The 25,592-nt window shown below is 40.1% G+C and overlaps 1 protein-coding gene across 4 annotated transcripts in view; it reads left to right on the top strand.

The window, feature by feature from the left end:
• MLLT6 (MLLT6, PHD finger containing) overlaps positions 1-25,592 on the top strand; it is a 2,458,880-nt gene that overhangs the window by 2,331,198 nt on the left and 102,090 nt on the right. For all 4 annotated transcript variants that reach the window (XM_044055280.1, XM_044055279.1, XM_044055278.1 and 1 more), the window contains exon 16: positions 21,584-21,945. In XM_044055280.1, the coding sequence (XP_043911215.1) occupies positions 21,584-21,945 (362 nt within the window). The remainder of the gene's footprint in view (positions 1-21,583; positions 21,946-25,592) is intronic.

Raw genomic sequence — 25,592 nt, 5'->3', positions numbered from 1 at the left:
TACTATTGAGTCACCTATGACTAGTGTATTGGGTAAGTTGTTTTACCTTAGGGGCTTTGGTTGAGTGGCACACTGTTTGTGTGAGTTATGTGTTTCATGGTTTGTGCTGGGATGTGGTGGTTGTTTGCGTTTCTGCCTCGGAGGTCTCTGTTGTTTGGGCAGGTTTTTATTGAGAGCCTCCGTGAAAGTGTGTGTGTGTTTTGTGTTACTGTGTGAGGGTTGTGGTGGTGTATGTTCTGGAGGGCTATGTGTTGAATGAGGTGTGGTGCAGGTGTTAATCTTCTCCTCTTGACTGGCTAATCCAGTCTTGGCTGGAGAGTGCTTGGCTTCTAGTATGGCTATGTATGTGCATCTCTCACAAGTCATGGTGTTGGGAGGTAAGAGGAGAGGGTTGTCTGTGTACATGAGGCAGTTGCTACATTGTCTCAGGATGCCCAAGTTCACCAGGTTGCCAGGAGAAAGCACAGGGAACTGACCTTTAGACATGCCTGGATAGATGCTCAATATGTTAAATACTGAAGCTGTTTTCTTACTTTCCTTTGTGGAGAGTTTAGTGCTGGTAGCAGTATATATGCCACAGTAAATGCTACAAGAAGTTCTGAGCAATGGACTTAAATTATCTAGTTTGAGTGCAAAAAGAAGAAAGCTAGCAAGATCTAAGGGAAAATTCAAAGACTAGTCTTTCTGGGAACGGTAATTGTTTACCCTAGCTTAGCGACTCTGTGTGTCACGCAAACACAGGTTTTTAAGGCAGAAAGTTAAAAGGGATAGAAATCAGCACAAAACAGCCAATATGGTACAATTTCAGAGCTGGAAACCACTCCTCTAGTGATAGATAGGCTGCTCAGTGATTACCACTCCCACTGATAAGCAGAAAGACTTCCTTCTACCACAGTAAGGTTTGGACAACTCAGAAACTCAAAATACTGTCCTGAAATCAGCAAATCTGAAATCCTGAACGAAACAACTCCACTGAACTTTCCCCAGTCAAAGGATCTGAACACACTGTAAGTCCAAATGCAATGCTGGAAAAACCACTTCGGAAATAAGTTTATTTAAGCCGTTAAACAAAAACGCTTTTCATCAGAGCATTCTCCAACTTCTTCAGAAAACAAACTGAAAACTGTGCCCCTCCCCAATCATTCGTATATAAGCTCCTGTGATAATTTATGTCACATGATTACATATACGTTCTTAAAACAGACACTAATATGCATTCTGTTAAAACTAATATTAGTAAAAACCCGTTCCCTATCAGGTATTCACAATAAAATTGAATTGCATACATTATATTTCTAAATAGCATACACTATTTCAATTCCGTTAAAAATGGCAATTCCTCCCAGCCGCAAAAAAGTCCGTCCCCTTGTAGATCGAATATACTCTAAATTAAAAAAATTAGTAAATCATGAATCACAATTTTGTTTTATACCTGATAAATACTAATTGGACTGATGTCCCGACTACCTGTGGCTTAAATCAATACATATTCATGATAGACTTCAAATAAAATAAATATAGATAACCAATGAAATCTGTTACGAATTACGTCCAAAACCTTGCCATACGTTCGGCTCCTAAACTGGTCGGCATTGTACCTTTTATATTGAAATATAACTTAGCCGACAGAGACAAAAGAATTGATATAAACATAAGCACAGTATTGGATATTAAATAAAATCTTGATAAACTTGTATAAAAAACATGTATAAAAAATGTATAAAAACATCTATTCATACTAAAAAACTTCTATGAAGTAAATATAAATCTAAGTGCTTTTTACATCAGTCCAAGTATTTTTTTTTTTAAACTGTGTCATAATGATTACTAAGAATAAATGTTCAATGTATATTACTGCATAAAAAACAGACAACACTGACTTAATATTGGCAATGACTTTTTATATCTATTAGTGGTAGACAGCCTCGAATATCCCTGGATGTATCCCTAACCCTGAGCATATATTATGACCAATCTGAAATCCTGACTATTATAGCTAGAGAAAATGGCAGAAAATGAGCAAACAGAATCTTTTTTCTTTTTTTTTTTGAAAAACAGTCAGAAATACAATTAAAACTGCAGTAAAAACACTTTTAAGGCACAGAAAAGGCTAACGCACTTGAGTGTGTAGCCTACAACAGTAAATACAGTAGAAATAACTTATCACTTTATATCTACAACTATCACTTTATATCTAATCTGCAAACTTGATCTGAGGTAATTGGAAGAGAGGGATTGTGGGTAGAGGTGAAGCTTGACAGTTTTTGGTCAGAGCGAGCTGTAGTAACAGCCAAGTAAGTTTCAATATTGGAACCAAACCCAGATGTCAAGGATAAATGAAAATGGACAACACATATGGAATGTTATGAAGTACATAACTTATTTTTTTCTGTACTCAGAAGGTTGGCTGCTTGCAACCTCCACCAGGCCATCTTTCTTCCAAGATTGCCTCCACCAGGTCATTCTGATATCCCATTTTGGGAGATGTCCCATTTGTTGATCTTTTGGGGGAGGTAAATGAGGAGTTGAAGAAGAAGGAGACACCTCCCTGCCATCTAAGGTGTGCACAACACTCACATATTATTCTTCTCCAATCAAGTGAGGTCACTCCACTCAGAAGAAGAGACCTTCTCATAGACAGCTTAAGTGTTCAGCAGTTTTGCTTCTTTTCCATCTCTCATAATAATTGCAGGGGGTGCAGTCCTGATTATATACCAGAATTGCCCATAGAAGGCCAGTTCTCCACGTTTGTCACAGCTTGGAAGGCTGTCTCAACAGGGACAAATGAATCTTGGATATGGTTGAAGAAACCACTTTCTGGAACTCCTTATTACTTCTACTGTTAACAATTAGTTTCTCAGTAGAATCAGTTGGGTTCAAAGGAGCTCCTGGAACTGTCCTAATCTCCACTTTTCAATTGCAGAGTGGAGTCCTTTCCAGTGTGTAGGAGATGAATTAGCTTATGAGCGTGTAGCTTCCTCAGTTTGTAGATGAGAAATTTAGGTATCAAAGGGTGGATGATTGGGTGAATAAAAGGAATTATCCTCCAGATTTGCTTCTTTATGACTTAAACAGCTACTTCCAGTACACCAAGATGTTCTTTTGAATAACTGTTTCATCACAAGAGGGCTTTCTGCCACAAGTGGAGTTCAGACAACCAACTGCTTTTTTTTGAGCTCAGCAGCCTTCTCTTCCAGCTGGGTTGATTCCATCTTCCCTGGTTTGGTACCATGGAGCAGGTGTAAAGGTGGCATCAGTATATGCCATCTTTAGTTTCTTTCTTGTTGCAGTTGATGTGTGTGTTGAGTGAACCAGTGCTGCATGCATTAGCCTGGTGTCACACTAAGCCAGTGTCTCCAGTTTGTGCAGACGAGTACCCAGTGTGGGACAGTTTTTGTTCTCCTGACTGTTGAGTAATTGATATGCTGTTGTATTTTAAGTCAGCTATTTACCACTGTACACTCAGGTGAGTGGTATGTCCACCCGGGATAAAGGTTCTGTGTGTGTTTGCAAAGATTTTCATACAGAGTGTGTATAATGCTTAGGGCCCAACCATGGTATGTCCACTTGTTCTCACTGTGCAAATTTTAGTAGAAATTTCATTAGTAGGTAGGAATTAGACATCCTGTCATATCTGTGCAAAACAAGGCTTTTGGCCATCCTAGACTCCACCATAAATGGTGCCTTTGCAGTCTCTGGACCTGAAACGTGTCACTGTTGAGGCCTCTGACATTGCCCCTTTAGAGGCCATTGTGCTTTTGACCCTCTCACACACCCTCCTGTACCAAAGAAGCAGTTATAGCAATTGACTCTGGGTCCCCAGTATCTTCCTTTTAAGAGTGTGTTAATGTTATCGGGGGGGGGGGGGTTGTACTGTAAACAGGATGCCAGCACTTGTCATGTATAGCTCAAGGTACCCCATTCCTAAGCTCACAAATCCCCAGTGGCAAGCCATTCACCTACCCAGCCCTCCCATGTGTCTGATCCTTTCTCCTGTAGTCTCTAACCTTCACCACAAAGATTGATGTAAACCGGCTTGACAGTTCCACTATCTGCTTCAGAACTTGCAGTCAGGCCTTGACTAACTGACTGCTTCTGTAGTCATTTCTGTAAAACAGAAAGAAAAATACCTTTCCAGAGAGAGAGAGAGAGTGTCAGACATCTCCCTTTCAGAGGGTCAGGAAGAAATGTATTGTAGGTTCCAGCTGTCCTCACTCCTAGAGTATGATATGTCCTCACTCCTAGGGTATGATACAGACAACAAGGATATCCCCATCCCAGAACATCTCCTGTTGGGGAAATCTTGAAATTTATTATTGGTCATTTGAAATGGCAAACCAGAGGTGTCAGCATCCGAAAAAAAGATGTGTGAACCTTCTGAAGATGGATCCTCCTATACTTCTAGATATCCCTCCAGTTTTGGAAGTCTTGCAGTAACCTTTGTAATTGCATTCCTGGAACAAGGCTCTCAATCACTTGCTGTAAGAGAGCCATCCATTTTGTAGGCTCCAGTGATGTGGAAGTGCCTTTACAAAAATCTAATAGCAGATGCAGCTGTAGTGTCCATGGATTCCACTAAGGGAGCTAGGCTGGTTCCAGGGCAGAATATTCTTCCTATTGTATGAAAAAATAGGCTGCTCCATTGCATTGGGAAGAAAATGTACACATAAAGAAGCCTGGCCTTCAGAGCCCTGAAATGTCACACTCACCTGATTAAATATCAGTGGTAAATTCTAAAGAAGCTTAAGGATACTGTAGGGAGAGTTCATGATGAAACTCTGAAAGCTACACTTATGGATGAAGTCAGCAGTGCCATATGCAGGTGGGAGTGGCAAGCTGTCATATGTGGACATGATTCTGTGAGTGCATTCAGCACTGCCGTATGCAGGTGAGAGTGGCAAGCTTTCATATGTGGATATGATTCTGTGAGTGCAGTCAGCACTGCCATATGCAGGTGGGATTGGCAAGCTGTCATATGTGGATATGATTCTGTGAGTGCAGTCAACACTGCCATATGCAGGTGGGAGTGGCAAGCTGTCATATGTGGACATGATTCTGTGAGTGCAGTCAGCACTGCCATATGCAGGTGAGAGTGGCAAGCTGTCATATGTGGATATGATTCTGTGAGTGCAGTCAGCACTGCCATATGCAGGTGAGAGTGGCAAGCTGTCATATGTGGATATGATTCTGTGAGTGCAGTCAGCACTGCCACATGCAGGTAAGAGTGGCAAGCTGTCATATGTGGATATGATTCTGTGAGTGCAGTCAGCACTGCTGTATGCAGGTGAGAGTGGCAAGCTGTCATATGTGGACATGATTCTGTGAGTGCAGTCAGCACTGCCATATGCAGGTGAGAGTGGCAAGCTGTCATATGTGGATATGATTCTGTGAGTGCAGTCAGCACTGCCATATGCAGGTGGGAGTGGCAAGCTGTCATATGTGGATATGATTTTGTGAGTGCAGTCAGCACTGGCATATGCAGGTGGGAGTGGCAAGCTGTCATGTGTGGATATGATTCTGTGAGCGCAGTCAGCACTGCCATATGCAGGTGAGAGTGGCAAGCTGTCATATGTGGATATGATTCTGTGAGTGCAGTCAGCACTGCCATATTTTCTTGGGAGTGGCATGCTGTCATATGTGGATATGATTCTGTGAATGCAGCATTTAGGGAGGTGTAGTGGGGTCTGTCATGGGGGAACATCCTTCGCTGAAGCTTCAGGTCCTACCAGAGGATGTAAAGGCACAGCGCTTAGTGCCACCTTAGACAAGGAGTTGCTCTCTGGGGCTCCATCTCAAGACATTTTTTAAGAAGCGAGGAGGGGGGGCTTATCCTACTAAACAACAACCTTACTACTGGAAGCAAGGGAAAGCAAAGAGTAGAAAATATTGCAAGTGCTGCTCAAAAGGGAAAGTGACAGACTGATGAAAAACATAGGCTAAGGGACACAGGAATAAAACCACAGCAGGGAGCAACAGTGACTGTATACCACTCTCCCCATGCACCGAAACCTCCCAACACAGCCCTTCAAACCCATGCCTTCCCCACAACCTCAAAAGATTGGAAGGTGATTAGCCATTTTCAACCTGCCAGTGGCAAATATCACAAAAGACAAGTGGGTGCTAAGCATATTAAATGAAGATGACAGCTTTCAGTTCAAAGCTATAGGCAGGGTATCCCACCTGTCCCAAGGTAAAAGAATGATCTAGTCAGTTCCCTCCTACAAGAATTGCTTTCACAGGGAGCCATAAGGCCATTTCTCCAAAGAGAAAAAGCCACAGATTTTTATTTAAGCCTGTTCATGGGACCAAGAATGGATGGGCCCTCAAGACCCAGCCTGGATCTTTCAAAGCTAAAAAAATTACTAAGACTCCCAGTATTCAAAATGTTGACTCTTCAGGCCCCATTGCTTCTCCAGATTCCTGTAGCATTTGATGGGGACAGGATTTAAAGAATGCCAGCCTACATATGCTTTCACATAAATCACATTTGCTTTCTCTGATTTGAAGCAAGGGGTTGCCATTATCGGTTTGCTTCCTTGCCCTTTGGTTTAGCTACTGCAATGGTGCTAGTAACACCCCACTTTAAGACCATGGACTTTCACATATACCCATATCTAGATAACTGTTTCATTCAAGCTGAGTCCTAGGACGAGCTACAGAAGGCCACAACTTACACCATGGAATGTTTTCAGAAATTGGGCTCTCTCTGAACTTGATAAAATCCTGCTTGACTCCAACCAGGTCATTGGTGTTCATAGTGGGCTGTACTGCAGGCCACAAAGAAAAAAAGAGTATTTCTACCTCAGAACAAAGTATAATCTGTTAGTGCAGACGTCTGGAGCAAGGCACTGAAAGTCTGAGACTCAGCATGAAAATTCTTAGGAATTCTGGATTGTTTGGCATCTTTCATTCTAAGGGTACCCCTGGCATGACTACATATAAGAAAGTTGCAGTGATTCATGAGGGTGAAAGTGGTAGGAACACTGACAGTCATTAGAGACTGTTTTCCCAGTCATTTGTGCATAAAGAAGTAGTTGGAGTAGTGGCCTCTTCAGATGCAGAGCAGGCACAAGATGTCTTTCAGACAAACTCTCCCAAACCATACCTTGACTATGGGCACCTTAGACAGGACAAGGTTGGGGGGTTACATAGTGGTCCTCAGAATTCAGAGCAGCTGGAGTAGCAAAGAAAATAGAAGGGATATAAATCAGAAGGAACTAAATGGCACTGATCCAGGTCATCAAAGCTTTAAAGCAAGTTTGGAAAATAGGAGTTCTATACCTGATTGTAGACAATACCAATGTAAAGTGCTGCATACCAAGGGGAAGTGCTACATAAACAATCATGCTCGTATGACCCTAATGGCTGAATACATCCCATGTCAAGAGATTGCCATAATGGATCAGTTAAGTATTGTACCAGCTGATTTTCAAAAATGGCTGCCAGACAGGGAGATCCTTTGATATGTTCTTCACAGATCAGACGGTAACAGAGATAGACCTCATTGCTTCTTTGAGCAGTAGTTCCAAAAGTTCTGTTCCAGAACACCAAATAGACTTTGGGCAGTGATTGTCTTCATCCTGAATTAGGATGGTCCGTTTCTTTATGCTTTCCCTCCCATAGCCTTACTCCCCAAGGCAATTCAGAAAACAAGAGAGGAAAGGACAGACATGATACTAATCTCTTTTTGGCCAAGGTAGCATTGGTTCTCCCCTCTACTGCAGATGGTAACAGATAAACTGTACCTGCTACTCTAACATGTGAAGCTCTTGATACATTTCAGGGGGTTCTTGGTACATTTGCATCTTTCCACACTCTCACTAACAGTATGGGCATATCTGTCAACCGTACCGAATCTCTTGGTTTTTACCGGTTTTCAAGTCCAAATAATAGGGTGCCACGAATCCCAAGTGGCACCCCTTAATTTCCAAATTTAGTGGGGTTTTTTTTTTATTTTTATTTTTTCTGTCTTTTTTCAGACTGGCATCATTGCGCAGAGGTGTGTGCAGTGACGTCAGCTTCGTGAGCAGCCTGCCAGCCTGTTGGAATTCAGCTGAAGGCTGCAGGCTGCTCTGGACTGTGAATGAGAGAGAGAGAGACTTATTTGTTTACATTTATTTAGAATGTGCTGGATGTCACTCACATGTCTTGCATGCTGCAAGCCTGCTGCAACCGTTAGGATAGGGAAGGGATTAGGGAACAGAGAGAGAGGTGGGCTGCGTGGGACAGTTAGAAATTTGAATCCTGCTGACTGATGAGCACACTGAGCATTGCAAGCTTGAACAGCAGCTGATAGCACAACTAAGGAGGGCAGACAGAGACAGTTTTTGGGTTTTCTTTTAATTTAAAATAAGTGTTGTTGTTGGCAACCCTGTCCCCCAGCAGCAGAGCAGCTGCTGCAGTCTGCAGAACAAGACAACAAGTCTACTTAATGGACTTAGAACTCTGCGGCGATGAATTGGTGATAAATCCTGGTCCGATCATCTTCATCATGAAAAACATTATTTTTTCTGGGTCTGCTGCTGCTTTGTCCCCCAGCTCCTCTTGCACCCACCATGTCCAGCAATAGGTAAATTAATAAAATAAGTTATAAAGCTAAGTGACTGAGTGAAAGATAGAAATGAAATGTTTATTATGACTTGAATCATAGTAGACTCGTACTAGTCATATATGATGAAATTATATTTTTTTTCATTCTCGTTCTTTGCAAGACAGTCTTGCAAAGAACAAGAACAAAAAAATGATAATTTCATCATATTCGATCACCAAAAATGGGAGCACAATGCACACCCAATGAAAGTACCAATGGTGATAGACAGTATGCAAGATCCCATCATTTTTTGAGAAATGGTGAGTCTACTAACAAAGCTTAATAACAGACTTCCTTTATTTTATGCTCTGCCCAAAGTACATCAAAATATGGATTTTTCTCCTGGAAGACCTGTAGTTTCTTGGGTTGGGGGTCCAGCAGAATGATACCAAAACTAGGATGTCCACAAGGATACAAACAGTAAAATTCCAATCCACAGAAATTCGCTTCATACTTTTATTCAAAAGTTGGTGCAATTCAAGGATTAAGCGCTTTTATCTCATGACCAAAGACTTTATTAGAATCAATACAAAGAAACTTAAAACCATTTAAATATACCTCTCATTCCAAAGAAACTCAGTTCATTGGCTATTATACAGGGCTAATTAATTAGTCATTGTTGTTTAAAGTCCAAGTTCCCTGTGTACACAATCTTAAGAATATATATATAAACACATATATAATTAAATCAGTTTAAATATACACACTTTACTACAATAAAAACCTTGTGTTAAGGCATGTTAATATGCATATGTTTATGCATTAATTTAATAAATATAAAATGATATATTGTACAAACACAATATTAAATAAGATATAAAAAATGTAAAAATAATTCAATTAATTATCTCTGCCTTTTTGGATCTGCTGCTTTCAGTTTGAGAATCGGGGTGATGGATAAATGGTCATTGAGACCTGGATGATGTAATGCATCTAGCCTAAGTTGCCAAATCAACTCACAAAACTCTAATTTTGTTTCCCAATCACCCCCTCTCACATTCGGTGTTACTTCTTCCAGCACCCAAAATTTAAATTCCGCTTGATGGCATACTAATTTGTGCCTATATAATTTTTCTTATTTACATCCCTTATATGTTCATGTATTCATTGCCTGAGGCATCGTTCCGTCTTGCCTATATAGTATGCCCAGCATACTGTACAATAGGCAAGATAAACTACCCCCTTTGTATAGCAACTTGCATATTTCTTGGCTTTCAACAAGTATTTAATGCCAGGAATGTATAATTCTTTTTTTACCAGCTATATGTGTGCATTGTCTGCATCTTCCACATTTAAATGTACCCAGTCTAGTACTAGTTCCATTAAACATCTCTACCCTCTTCTGCTCATACATTTCTTTAAGATTCTTATTTCCCCTAAAACTCATTCTCAGGGGTTTAGAAAAACTTTCAACATTAGACGGTATTCTCTTAAACATATTCCGTACGGTATTAATACATCTTTTGACCCATCCAATGTTGTTATGATATGTCAATATCAAATACGGATTAGGATCAATACTTTGTTCTTTACCAAGTCCAGTGTTTTCTTCCCTAGTTCTCCGCATAATTCCACTGTTCAAACGTGGCTTGTATGTATTACCCCAACCCTGGATAATACTCTCTTTTATAGGGTCTGTAACCATGTCAGGGTACCCTCTTTCCCTAAATAACTGATGGACAAAATCCATTTCTTTCAAAAATTCAACTCTATCAGATGTCATCCGGGCAATGCGTACCATCTGGCCTTTTATGATGGTATTTTTTAAAAATGATGGATGATCACTATCATAGTGTAAATATGAGTTGGAGAAGCATTTCTTTCGAAATATGCTGGACTTATACATTTTATTCTGTATATCTTTTGATATTTTTACATCCAAATAATGGGCCTCATCGACGTTGATCTTATAAGTAAACTCCAAAAAAATTTGTAGTGTGGTTCAAATAATTCATAAATTTGGGTATCAAATCTTCACCCCCCTCCCCCCACACTATAAATATGTCATCCAAAAATCTATAATATTCCCAAATGTAGGGTGAAAAGTGGGATCTAAGCACAAACTGTTGCTCCCAATACAGCATGACTATGTTGGCATATAAAGGTGCACATGAGGAGCCCATAGCTACCCCATGTAGTTGATGATAAATATCTCCCTGAAAATATATATAATTGTACTTTAAAACTGCTTCCATGTTTTCCAGCACTAACCTGTATTCGTCAGCTGTTAGAAACCCAAAATCTGTAATCATCTGTTCAAACCAATCTATTCCGATGTCATGGGGAATGACTGAAAACAGATCTCTGACATCAATGGTCAAAAATATAGAGTTCACTGAAAATTCTGATCTTCCAATTTTATTCAAAAAATCCCAAGAATCAATAAGGATATGATTGTATTTTGTGTGAAACTTCTTAACCTTTTCATCAACAAAAATAGCCGTTGGTTGTGTTTTTGAACCCTTGGATGTGACTATAGGTCTCAGGGGTGGATTTCCAATTGCCTTGTGTATCTTTGGAATTCCAAAGATGGCTGGAATAACTGGGTTAGAAACCTTTAAAAATTGATATAATTCTGTATCAATAAGGCCCTGCATTAAATTGTCTTCTAGCATAAGGTCAATCCTTCTATAGGAAATGTTCAGTTCGTTTTTGGATACCACTGAATAGCGTGTGTTGTTATTGAGAATTTCCAACATTTTAGCTGTGTAGTCCCATTGCTCCATAAGGACCACCCCTCCCCCTTTATCCAGTTTCATTATTCGTACCTTATCATCATTCCTTAATTGTTTCAATAATTTGTTTTCTTCAGGAAATAAATTTGAGTGGATATTTTTGTGATTATGATAGTTCATTCTAATTAGGCTAGTGAGACACACTTCAAAATTATATATTTCTTGTTGTAATGGGGGATTAAAAGTGCTTCTCCGAATCAAAGCACTATTTTTGTTAACCCATTAAATTTGTGTTTAAATAAATGCTCCAAATTTAACTTCCTTGTAAAAAGTTTAATGTCCATTAACATTTCCTCTAAACTGGGTACAGTAGCTGGTACAAATGAAAATCCTTTTAAGAACAATGAAAAGTACTCATTGTCAACCTGAAGGTCCATATAATTGTATATAATAAAATTATCTTGTTTGTTTATTATGGGCCTACCTTCCTGCTGTATTGCATTTCCCGAAGTATACAAGCCTATAGTCTCTTCGGGTAATAAAGCATTCACACAATTCCCACCAGGCACATTGAATGTCTCAAAACTATTAAATAATTCAAAAACATTGGAGACATTATTTTTAATAGCCTCTTGGTTAGATCGCAAAACTCTGTCTTCACCTGAAAATTCAGAAGAAAAAGATACATTGGTAACCGATTTATATGTTAATATACAGGACAAGTCGTCAATTTGTTCATCCCTAAATACTAAGGGTATGGTTGTTGGTGTTGTGTTGCCTCTGCATATGTTGGCTGATTCTGTCTGTTGCATATTCTCTCTGACCTCCGCGGGCCTTCTGCTCCTAAAGGGCTACTTTCAAAATAGTTATTAGTATAACCATAGTCTGAGAAATGATCGGCTGCATAGTCTCTTTACCCCTCTATTGGTAGTCCCTCCCCTATGAACATCCCTAGGTGGATATCGTAAAGGTTCCGATCTAATTCCATTGTCTCTGGGACCCCCTCTTTTAATTTGTCCTAATAGCATGTTATTAACTATCGGGTAAGCAGTACCTTGCTCATATTCATGTAAGTCTGTCTCCATTTTAGATATTTTTCTTTTTTGATTTTTTTTTAATAGTAAAATCAACATCCTGCATTGCTCTATAATACATACTTTTATATTCAGTCACATTGAACAGTAAATCATTGGTAATATCTCTATATAAACTGTCAATCAATGTTTTATACTCTGCCATAATTACTTCATTGTCTTTTATCATCGCTTTTAAAATTAAAATGCCACAATCATTTAAAATACCTTGTATCACATTATAAAATTCAGAGCCTTTGACTGTATTATTTGGAAACTTAAACATAACCCCTTGGGTACAATACTTTTCTGTACACATTGTGTCAAGTACCAATTATCTAGGGCAAGCGTTTTGTATTTAGATAAACAATTTTTTTAATTTCTTACATTGTTCGTTGAATGAACCCACAGGTTTATTGTGTTTGGAGTCATTTTTACCCTTTCTAGTAAAAGAATTGTCCAACCAAGAATAGAAATCCAGTGTCTCATAATGTTCCTGTAGATTGTTTTGCTCCAAATGACTCTCACCATGATGTAAAACAGTCCTAGGCCCTAAACAAGTTTCTCTTGTTGTACTGACATTGTACGCATCTCCATCTTGTCTTCCTGGTCTTGTCAACCTCGCGCCATTTGCATCTGACGTCATCACAATGTTCCTGCCTGAATTGGGACTGCTTTGTGAACAGGGGATGCCAGAATCAATGACAACGGCAGTAGAGCCATTTTGAATAAGTTTGTATAAGTTTAACAAGTTCTGACAACAAGGAACTGTTGTTGTGGTTGTTACTCATTTTAAGGATTCCTCAGGAGACGCCAAACAAACAAAACAAAACTAAGAATCCAAAGGAAAAAACAGTTCACCACTATACCAAAACTAGGCTGTCCACAAGGATACAGCCAGTAAAATTCCAGATTATTGCTTCACATTTTTGGTTTGTTCCTCATAAAATCTCTGTTTTTCAGACAAACCACTGAGAATTGAAGTTCCATTAAAAACTGTTTTTATTTCCATGGTGAATACTTTAAACAGATTTGTAAGACAGCTATGGGTGTGCATTTCGAACCAACATATGCCAGTCTGTTTATTGGTAGGTTTGAGAGGGAAGTGATATATGAGGACATTTTTTTCTGTGAAAGGGTGGTGTTTTATAAAAAATATTGATTTATTTTTAGTGTTTAGGGGGAGATGGACGCATTCATAGCTTTTTCAAACAAATGCAAATAAATACATTTAGTTTGTCATTACTTCTAATATACAGAAAAGGGCTATAGAATATTTAGATGTTGAGGTTTTTTAATGGATAATAACATATGTACAACTTTGTATAGAAAGCCTACATAAATGTATTCATTTCTTTATAGTACAAGTACATATCCAACACATTTGATCAAGTCACTTACATATGGAGAATTTTCTTAGCGTTAATTCTTCATGTTATAAAGATGGGACTTTTCAAGAAGTAGCTGTGAGTACGTCATTTGAAAAGGAAATATTATGCAGAGGGTATTTTATGTCAAGCTTTGAAGAATGTACAGAATAACAAAAATCAAATGATAAATAACAGGTAGAAAAGGGAATAAAAATTATAATTTGTTGTTCTGGTTTATATTTTATGTTATTTAATGAAGTAGGCTGAAGCGTAGCCGCATGGTGCACCCACCCAGTGTTATTTTTATAAAATAATATTGTATTTTAGTTTTGCACAAGTTTAAATATTAATATAAATAAAACACTATTGTTATTCTTATTTTGTGTTTCATGATCATATTTTCCTTGTCTGTTCCTCAGTTTGTGTTTAAAAGTTGGCATCCCACAATTCCACTGGAGTGGGTAGGGCTACATAAGTATGCATGCAGATTTTATGTTAATCAGTGCACCGATCTGTACCTATTTTTCATGGGCCTTTGTCCAGATTTGTGATGTTTCCAGGTTGAGAGGTATGAGTATGGAGTTTGACTTACTTGACATAATGATGGAAGCTACGAGGACAAGTAGAAAGAAATCATATCTAGCCAAATAGAAGATATTTTTCCTCTGCTGCCAAGGGAGGAGTCTAGATCCAAAGTCTGTTGAAGTTTCCACAGTTTTACAGTATCTCTCTCAATTATATCTACCTGTTGGTATAAGTATCCCTCTGTCAAGATACGTGTGTCAGCCATATCAGCCTGCTTGCTATGGATCCCTCCCTGTAGCATCTAAGCCACCAGTGAAAGTTTCTTAAAGGCATCGTACATCTCAGACCTCCCAGGAAAGAGATTACTCTAGCTGGGACCTGCATTTCATCTTAGAAAAATTAACACTACCTACTTTTGAGCCAGAAACTACAGCACCCTGAAGTACCTTACTTGTAAGACTACCCTTCTCTTAGCTGCTACCTCAGCAAGGATACATGAGCCCTTCTTCCACAATAACAGTGTACGTTTGTACACAAGCCCTTACTTCAGGCAAAAAGTTGTTACAGAAATGTCCCTTAACCAGACCATACAAGTGCTTGTTTTCTTCCCTAACCCACAGAACAGGTGAGAGAGAGAGGATTTTACATTCCTTTGATATCTACAGATAAACAATATATTATCTGTAAAGAGTAATTGATTGTAGGATGCTGGGTCACCTGTTTTGTTTATTTTGCTGCAAAGAAGGAAGGAAAGAGTGCAATCTCCAAAACTAGTTCCAAATGGATAGCCAATTGTATTTCTTTCTGTTGTATTGCTCATGCAAAGCCATTGCAGAGACCTATCAAGTGTCACTGTTTTTGTGACACAGCAGCTGTCACAGCCATTTTTAGGGGGGTCAGCATAGAAGATATCCTTGAGGCAGCTATGTGGTCCTCATTGTTTACTTTTTTAAAACATTATCAACTTAGACATTGTCTAGAGCCAGGGCAGAGTTTGCTTATACCTTCCAGTAAGGGTGGAGTGTTCTTCAGGTCATCCTCTGGACTCTAACCAACCACCCTCCATGGGAGCACATAAAGCTTTGTGAATCATCTCTCTTGTGACAACTTCAGCACTTCAGCAGTGATCCACATGAAATACATAGCACAGTTGTGTAAGGAACTTAACCATAAAGTTATGATATTTGAGTATATTCAGTGTCACAGTATCACTTTCCTTCCTCCATGCCCTTTTCATTTTCCAAAGGTATTCATTTATTTAACAGTTGTTAAGTGGGTGGAGGGGTTTGTTTGAGGACCTTTTTCAGCCACAGCCAGAGCCAAAAAAAGCAAGTACAACTACATAGACATAAGTGATAAACATTTACTAAATCTTAAGAACAAAACCAGCAATGTGGACTTAAAGTAATATAGAGGATTATGATGGATTATGATTGGTTTGCCAATCATAGGCCACTTATGTGTTTGAGACTTGGATACCAAGAAATTTGCCTTGAGAGCGAAGCACAAGAGGTGAATCTTGGCACCCGTGTCGAGAACACAATTTAGGGTTATGATCAGTGAGACAACCATATTTTTGTAGTACATGGAGCTTTACCTCTTCCATGTACTGCTAGTTACAGGGGAAAATCGCAAAGTGTTTTGCCAACCTTCATAGCCATAAAACCCTTAATGGACGCTGTCCACATGTACCTTTCACATCTTTCCACTCTCCATATTTTTGCAGACCGTCCAGATTATTGCTTCACATTTTTGGTTTGTTCCTCATAAAAGCTGTGTTTTTCAGACAAACCACTGAGAATTGAAGTCAGTAAATATTGACATGCATTGGACTTTCAGAGTTTGTATCCTACAGAGAACACACGTGAACACAAATCCTATTACTCTTGCAAGTTTCTAAGTTCGTTACAGGAACTTAGGGATACGTTTCTGGAATGGACAGCAGGCAGAAACACATTTTTTACTGTGCTGCTGTCATTTGCTGGTCAGTGCAGGGAGATTTTACTGCCTAGATTGGGATCTGACCTTAACAACTTTCACAGGGGGTGTTTAATATTTGTTAAGATCAGTTCACGTGACATTTTGAAGCTTAACTACTTTGTCTTTTTCTGAATATCGGAGTGCAATCAGTGTGCTCCAAGCACTGCAAGCACATTATGTACATTTCATACAGAGGTACTGAGTGGTTTAAGTTAAGCATCATGTGTACATAACAATAAAATGATCTGAATAACATTGCATCACAGAAGCATTTGCATTTGTTTTTATTAACAAGGTGAGTACTCAGAGCCTTTATGAAAAGTTTAATATTATCAGTCTATCTAATGGATTCTGAGATAGAGTTTTAGGATACAGGGATGATTTTGGGGAATGACCTCTCTCAAATAGCAAGAGTGAAGGGGAAGTCTGTTCAGCAGTGTGATACCCAAAGCATGCAGAGAGTGAACTGAAAAGTAGATTTTATTATTTAAGGTAAGCAGAACAGGAAATGGCTTTAATATTTGGGACCTGCCACTGCTGTGACTATAGCTGTTATGTGAATATTTTAGAAGATTCTTCATTTAACCCAGCCTCATCTTATTTAGCCTTTAAACTCAGTGACTCTTGAATGGGCCACCTCTACTGTACAGTTGACTTAGGAAACTTCACCCAGTCTCATTTCATCTGCGCATATTAGTGAGCACTAGAAATTCAAACTTGAAAGGCCTCCCCCTGAGACTGTTTAAGCTACAGTTACCATCTCTTTCATATTGCCCCACAGTGCAATATCTAGAGTATTAACTTTTTTTCCATCTTAATTTTAAAATCTACAGTACAGTTATGCACTTTGAAGGGGAAATCCATGGAAGGCATACATTCTGGGTGACCATAAGCAGGATGCTACTGAAATGTTAGTAAATGTCATAACAAGGAGTCTGTTCCAGAGATTGTAAGAGCACAGCTAGAACAAGAAAGGGCACAGCCAATAGTGGAAAGTTCTGGAGACTCAAGTAGATGGATACAAGAAGGTTCATAGAAAATGGCACATGGAAATGAATGCTTAGAATGTTGGTGGGTGGCAGTGGTGGTGAAAACCTGATTTCTGAAGGTTTCCACAATCATTTCAAGTAAAAGTGAGGTGGCTCCATGAAAACGTATCAGCAGTTCCCTGTGAATACTAAATTTCTAAATACAGCTCGGTATTTTGGCAGCTATGCAGGCACTTCAGCGCTGAGTTTTGTTTACTGCCAGAGTGATAAAGTAGAACCTGTGTAGAAATTTAAATGTTTAGGTGTCTTCCTTGGCTGCTGTTTACAGAGCATATACTACAAATGTTATTACACCCATATCAAGATGTCTGGCTCATCTGTAATAATTCAGTGTGTTTGACTAGTAGAGATCACACTTATGTGACGGGTGATGTTTAAGTAATTCAGTTTTATGTCTATCTTTATGTCATTGCATCTAAATGCCTATTGTTATATGCTAGAATTAGGGTTGCAGTTTGTAATTTGAGAAGTAAACCTGTAAAATTATTTTCCAGTTTTATTATGTCTTTATTCCCAGTAATTAAATCATAATGAGATATGTATGTAAATATATTATCGTCAGTAAAATAAGCCACGTTGCTTCGCTAGGGACGGCTTGCCTGTTACCCCTGGGCTTTCGAATACTGGCTAAGGCCCTTGCCACCCCCATAGTGCCTTTTTTAGGCAAGGCTCACAAGACAAACCCACCTCCATAGATAATACAGGAAAAAAGAAACTAAGGGCAATGCTGCTCAACGCCAGAAGTCTAAACCTCAAATTGGATGCACTCGCGACTCTCCTCAGTATGGAGAACATCGATGTCTGTGCAGTAACAGAGACCTGGTTCAAGGCTCCCGAAAGCACCCCAGCACTACCAGGTTATACTTCATACCATGCTTTTCGACCACAAAACTCGGACCAAACCACAAAAGGAAGGGGAGTATCCATATACATCAAAAATACCCAAACCTCCAGGTAAGTAGCATTACACAAAGCAACGGAAACCATCCATGTGCAAATAACTATGGGCAAAACTGCCTTTCAGTTTATAGCGTGCTACAGACCACCCTCCCAGACTCAAGAACCCCACTCGGCCTTCCTGAAAACACTGCAGAACATGAAGGTCTCTCCAAACACCACCATATTGGGTGATTTCAACTACCCAAACATTGACTGGGTTAACTAATCAAGCCCACACACCCACGCCCAACAGTTCCTAGAATGTATAAACTCAAATGCTATGGAACAACTGGTCATCACCCCCACAAGAGGGGAAAACATATTGGACCTGGCCATCACATACATAGGGACTCTATGTTCCACACCTGAGGTATACCCCTCACTGGTAAGGTCAGACCACAAATTAATCTCACTGGACATCCATATCCCGTCCCCACCCCAGCCAAGGTAACCATGGTGAAGAACTTCTCAAAAGCAAACTTCACACTTCTCAAAACTGAGGTAGTATCCTTCAAACCCCCTGGGCCAGAGGTAAACACGGCTAAACCACAGAATCCTTCACAAATGCATTCTATGGACACCTACTAGAATGTATGGATTGTGCCATCCCAAATAAAACCAAGACTCACTCCTCCAAAGGCAGGAGACCTGTCTGGTGGACCCCGGCCATAAATAAGCTATACAACAAAAGGAGGAAGCTACTACATGATAAAGCAAAATCCCAAAAAGGGAAGGCATCTCTGATCAGTACAAACAAGAAGCTACGAACCCTCATAAAATCAGCTAAGGCCAGCTTTGAAAGAAAAATTGCACAAAATACTAAGGACAATCACAAGGCCTTCTTTAGTTATGTCAGGAACCTGGGAGGCAATACCCAGATATGCTCTGAGTTAGTGCAAAATGACAAAAAATACACTGAACCAACAGACATTGCCAACATCCTGGCAGACAGATTCAGTGCAAATTTCTCCCCACCATCCCCCCCAAAAGAGCAAATCCCCATCCCAACAGAGTGTAACCTCCCAGACATCACAGATGATCAGGTGAGAGCTGCCCTCTCCAAAGCAAAAAACACAGCACCAATGGGACTGGACGATGTCCCAGGTTGCGGCTTACACAAGCTACAAGATGAACTTAACCCTCACATTAAGTCATTGTTCAAGCTCAGCTTTACCACAGGATATGTACCCAAGGACTGGCGTACAGCAATGGTGATCCCGCTCCACAAGTGAGGTGCCACAACGGACCCCAGAAACTATCTCCCTATAAGCCTGACTAGCCTGGTCTGCAAAGCTATGAAGCGTATCATCATGGAACTCATAAACAGTGATATCGGAAACCTTCAGACACTGGACCCTACCCAGTTCAGCTTTGTTAAAGGCAGATCTTGCCTCTTGAACCTGGTCGACTTCTTTGAAACAGTTACCAGGGTCATAGATGAAAGGAAAGTAGTCCACACAGCCTACCTGGACCTTGCAAAAGCCTTCGACACAATACCCCACTCAGGTATCATAAATAAGCTCACTAGCTTAAATATCAACCCCTATGTCACAAGATGGGTTGCAAACTGGCTCAGGGATAGAACCCACATGGTCAGAATTGCAGGTGCCTTGTCAGACTCTAAACCAGTTACAAGTGGAGTTCCACAAGGGTCAGTCCTGAGACCTCTCTTGTTCGGTATTTATTTATCTGAGGTACAGGGAAACACGGAAGGACTATGGCTGACCAAGTTTGCAGATGACTGCAAACTGCGTGCCATAATAGACTCTCCGGCTGACACAAGCATACTCCAGAAGGGTCTCACAGAGACAGATAACTGGTGCCAAAGTCATGGCCTGAAGCTAAATGCTAGAAAATGCATAGTCATCCCCTTTGGGAAAAACAAAGTGCCCACAGACTACCACATAGGAGGTAACACATTAAGTACGGAGGAAGTAATTAGGGATTTGGGGACTCAAGTAGATAGTAATCTCTCCTTTGACAATCACGTTGCCAGAGTGGTTAGATAGACCTTCTATATAGCCCACCTCATCACGAAAGGTTTCACATCCAGATCAAGAGAGGTCTTTGTGCCACTCATTTCATCACTCATCAGGCCCATAATTGAGTACAATGCCCCATTCGGGATGTATCTTACCCGACACCTGCGTGAGAGGTGAAGTGTGTGAGCTGACAAACCTGTTTGAGGTCTTGTTTTTTGTTACATGAGAGGATTGTTTCCAAATTGGTAATGTAATTACATCTCTCACATACGGTATTTATTTCAGGAATAAGTGGTTGTCTGTTTACAGGAGGCAATTACTACATTGCCTCAGCAAGTCAATCAGGCTGGCTGGAGAAATGGTGGGAAAGTGACCATCCATAATGGCAGGTTTTTACCATAGTACTGTTGGGGAGTGGGTAAGTTAGATCAGTTTATGATGTTGGAATAACGGATTCACTTCAGAAGCTCGAAATACTGAAATCTCGAATTTCAGTATCTAGAGCCCAAGAAGTGGAATCCGCAAAATAACGAAAACGAAAAACCCTGGAATACTGGAAGTTTTGAATTTTGCGGTTTTACTACACACACACACACACACACACACACACACACACACACACACACACATCATTCGCCACACAAACATACACAATCACTCTACTACATGAAAGCAGGGGGGCTGCACCCCCCCACCCCCCCTACTTAAATATTCTCACTCCGAGGTCGCACTACATACAGACACACACAAAACACCACCACACAAGCTACTTTCTCTTCACACACACACATCACAGCAAGAAAACACACTGACACACACCACAGCCCCTACCCAAACCCCTTAACACACACACACACACACACACACACACACACACACACACACACACACACACACACACACACACACACACACTTACCTGAATACATGACCATAGCGGAACTTTAGAAGCGCGAAATTCAAAACCTCCGGTATTCAAGGTTTTGAGTTTCATGCTTCTAAACTTTTGTTATTATGTGGATTCGGCTTCTTAGGCTCGAAATTCTGAAATTCGATTTCAGTATTTCGAGCTTCTGAACGGAACCCAGGAATAACACCCTTCTTGCAGGGTGTTGCACCTTCATTCGTAACTAATGTAACTACTTTTGAGGTCTTCAAACCCTGGTGTTGGGTTATATTTCCAATTACTCTGTCAGGTTTAGCTAAGTGGGCATTGATGTGTTTGCTGTTGCCCAGATATGTAGAAACTGTAAAATAAATGCATTGAAAGTGCACTTTAGCAATAGATTGGGTGGTCATCTGTGTCTGTGTAACCTTTGGCATAGACAGGTCTGTCTGTTTTGATGCGTCAGATTTTAGTTTTCAAATGATAGTAATCTGTTTTTGTTCTTCCTTTCTAGGATCTGCCATCAGGCTGTCAGAGTAGGAGCAGCTCATCTCTTTCTCTTCACAGCACGCCACCACCTTTATCCCTGTCTCAACAGAGTCCTGTACCTCTCTCACTTCCACAGCAGCTGAATGGCCTTGGAAGAGTGACATCAGGGACGCTCCAAAATGCAGCTGCAACTTCTGCCATTGCCACAGTTCCTGTGGTGGGGGGCATGATGGGAAACCTGACAGGAAGTCAGCAACTTGCCATGAATGGAATTATGGGGAATTTGAATGGAGCTGGTTTGTCTGCAGCAGTGATGGCACAGGCTCAAAACCCACTAGGGCAGTCGGCAGTGCAGCATAGTGTTCAGATACCCAACAACATGAACAGGTGAGTGCGTTCCAGTGCTTATGTGTCATTCTCACATGGATGCTGCCAAAATGTACTGCGGGTCAAGTTAAAGAGCTGCTGACATGTTCTTGACAGCTTTATTAAAAAAATTATGAGTATGTAGCGTAACATAGAATAAAAAGAATACCATGAAAGTGAATCCAGATCCGCTATGTTTTGTCATTTCATTGTAGCATTCATTAAACACGTGCAATCAAAATTTGTAAGTGACAGCTCTAGCAGGCAGTTACTAATAATGCATTTACTTGAGATCATTGCTTTATGAGCTAATGTGCGACTGTTACAAAACATTTTTTAGGGGTAAACACCCTACATGTCTTTACTTTATTTTCACTCTGTGATGATTCAATTTTGAGGCAAACAGCAATCAGTGACACAAAGTACAACATATGTGTTACTCTTTCTCTAAGTTACATGACCCTGGATGACCCATGGTTCACTATCTTATAAATCATTATGATGTGACTATAATGACAGGAGAGTAATGAAACATGAGTACATGCAAACTTGAGCTATTATGCCTGAGCAACTTTTATTCAGGTTCAGTTGATCTGAGCAAGTTTGCATGAACCATCAAATCCAAAAGGCTGACTTCTAAAGATAGTGAAAGCTGAAGCCCAATAAAACAGTATAAGTAAACCTTTTAATGCAAGGATGCTGTATCCCATGCAGCCAAGGGTGTAACTAGGCATACTCATATTCAAATGTATAAACTTATTTCTGAGCATCTCTTGGAAACTGCAACACTCAAAAAGCACAGAATGTGTAGAACTGTGTAAATGAATATTTAGAGAAATATAGTCCCTGGTTCAAATCAAAGGAATACAACTGTAGAAAGGCCTTTTTATGGGTACAAATGATAACAGCTGAAAATAACTTGTCCCCTTCCTATATGTCTGGGGGTAGCATTTTGAGAGTTGAGTACATTTTTAAAATTATAGGTGGGTGGCAAGGGCAACAACAGTAGATGTGAGTACAGAATGTAATTTGCTGCTTACACCTCTGCTTGCAGCCCCTCCTCAGTTTGAGGTCTGTGCCCCTCCAACACATTATAACTGCAGTGGTTGTAGGTAAATTGTAGATTAAACATGAAGTTAGCAAATGCAGACAAAGGGGTCTGAGGGAACAGGAGGGGCGGAGCCCCACTGGATTTTAAACATATATATATATATATATATATATATATATATATATATATATATATATATGTATATATATATATATATATATATATATATATATATATATTTATTTTTTTTTTCTTTTTGGTATTTTCTTCTGTTTCCTTTTATTTCAGAATTCTTTGATGTTACAGCATGTTACAGTACACCCTTCATTTTTCAGTGCCTTAAAAATTCAATATTTTGGATTTGATTTTATGGTTTTCTTTTTCCTTATACTCTTACATATCCTAAGTATACAAAAATCATACTCAGATGTATATTACTGACCTCCTCAGTCAAGGAGAGTAAGTCCAGCCTGTCTCCAAAGGTACTTCATCGCTGTTTACATCTGCACTCTCATTCTTTTGGTTTGCTCTGCAGAGTTCATGGCCATGATGAGGATGGGGACATAAGCTAGCAGTAAATTAAAAGCTGGAAGGACATCTGTATGGCTCCTACGTATGCAACAAAGTCCAGATGGTTTATGATTTTTGCTTGGAATTGTTTGCATAGATATGTTATACTCCAAGTAGACTTCAGAGGGTTGTTCCTCAGGTAAACAGCAATTGCAGGAGGTGTGATGGATTGGAAAAAAAGAGAAAAAGAGAGGTAACTGGGAGCATGTTTTTTGGGAGTGTAATGAGTTGACAGATTTTAAAAATTCCCCACAGAATACTGTCAGAAATATTGGTAGGGCTGCGGCTGTAACTAAGGAAATGATTCTTCTGAGCCTGGGCACATGATCTGAATTACGTAGATTTAGAAAGACCTTATTAAGTTTTATTATATTTGGTGCCAAAAAGAAGCAATTACTATAAAATGGAAATCAAAGTTAAAACCAACTGGATTTGAAGTACTGAATATTGTAAAAGAGATAAAAAAACTGCAAGTTGGGGGGAGGGTTAGAAATGACAAGGAACAAATTACTTAGAAATAAATGGAATTGTGAGAACAATATATGCAGAATAATGTTCAGGATGAGGAGGCAGGAATCAATTAATTTATGTAATGTTGAATTGCTAAAAATTAAATATGTGATGCATAATGCATGAATATGACAAATGTTACATTAATTGTAAAGTAAACAAACCATGTTATGTGTGCCTATGTCTTAAGCGATAGTTCAATAAAGTTGTTAAAAGCAGTAAATTAAAAGCTTTGTCTTGTGACTCTGCTCTTTCTTTACCAAATGTCTGGTACAACACCTACAGTACTGCTATCGTGGCACCCCATTCTCTGGTCCAGTGTCCTTACCCCCTGCCACCAGTCTGGTACAACACCTACAGTACTGCTGTCATCATATCATAGATTAGTACTAGGCTAACAGCCCTTGTGGGCCATTTTAAGCCTAGCCAATTACCCAATGTAAGAATCAAACCCTGCACTTTGTGTCTGTAAGGTAAACACCTTAACCATTATACCAACCTCCCACCCCTCATGACACCCCACTCTCTGGTCCAGTATCCTTACCCTCTGCCATCAGTCTGGTACAACACCTACAGTACTGCTGTCATGACACCCATTCTCTGGTGCAGTGCCCTTATCATCTGGTACAACACCTGCAGTACTGCTGTCATGACACCCATTCTCTGGTGCAGTGCCCTTATCATCTGGTACAACACCTGCAGTACTGCGTCATGGCACCCATTCTCTGGTGCAGTGCCCTTATCATCTGGTACAACACCTGCAGTACTGCTGTCATGACACCCATTCTCTGGTGCAGTGCCCTTATCATCTGGTACAACACCTGCAGTACTGCGTCATGGCACCCATTCTCTGGTGCAGTGCCCTTATCATCTGGTACAACACTTGCAGTACTGCATCATGGCACCCATTCTCTGGTGCAGTGCCCTTATCATCTGGTACAAAACTTGCAGTACTGCGTCATGGCACCCATTCTCTGGTGCAGTGCCCTTATCATCTGGTACAACACATGCAGTACTGCGTCATGGCACCCATTCTCTGGTGCAGTGCCCTTATCATCTGGTACAACATTTGCAGTACTGCGTCATGGCACCCATTCTCTGGTCCAGTATCCTTACCCTCTGCCACCAGTCTGGTACAACACCTACAGTACTGCTGTCATGGCACCTATTCTCTGGTGCAGTACCCTTATCATCTGATACAACACCTACAGTACTGCTGTCATGGCACCTATTCTCTGGTGCAGTGCCCGTATCATCTGGTACAACACCTACAGTACTGCTGTAATGGCACCCATTCTCTGGTCCAGTGTCCTTACCCTCTGCCATAAGTCTGGTGTAATGCCTATAGTACTGCTGTCATGGTACTCAATCTCTGGTGCAGTGCCCTTATCATCTGGTACAACACCTGCAGTACTGCTGTCATGACACCTATTCTCTGGTGCAGTACCCTTATCATCTGGTACAACACCTACAGTACTGCTATCATGGCACCCATTCTCTGGTCCAGTATCCTTACCCTCTGCTACCAGTCTGGTAC

Source organism: Protopterus annectens, chromosome 13.part0, assembly GCF_019279795.1.
Source record: "Protopterus annectens isolate FY-2018-M chromosome 13.part0, PAN1.0, whole genome shotgun sequence".
In the NCBI taxonomy this organism is placed as follows: domain Eukaryota; kingdom Metazoa; phylum Chordata; order Ceratodontiformes; family Protopteridae; genus Protopterus; species Protopterus annectens.
This window is presented reverse-complemented; position numbering and strand designations above follow the sequence as displayed.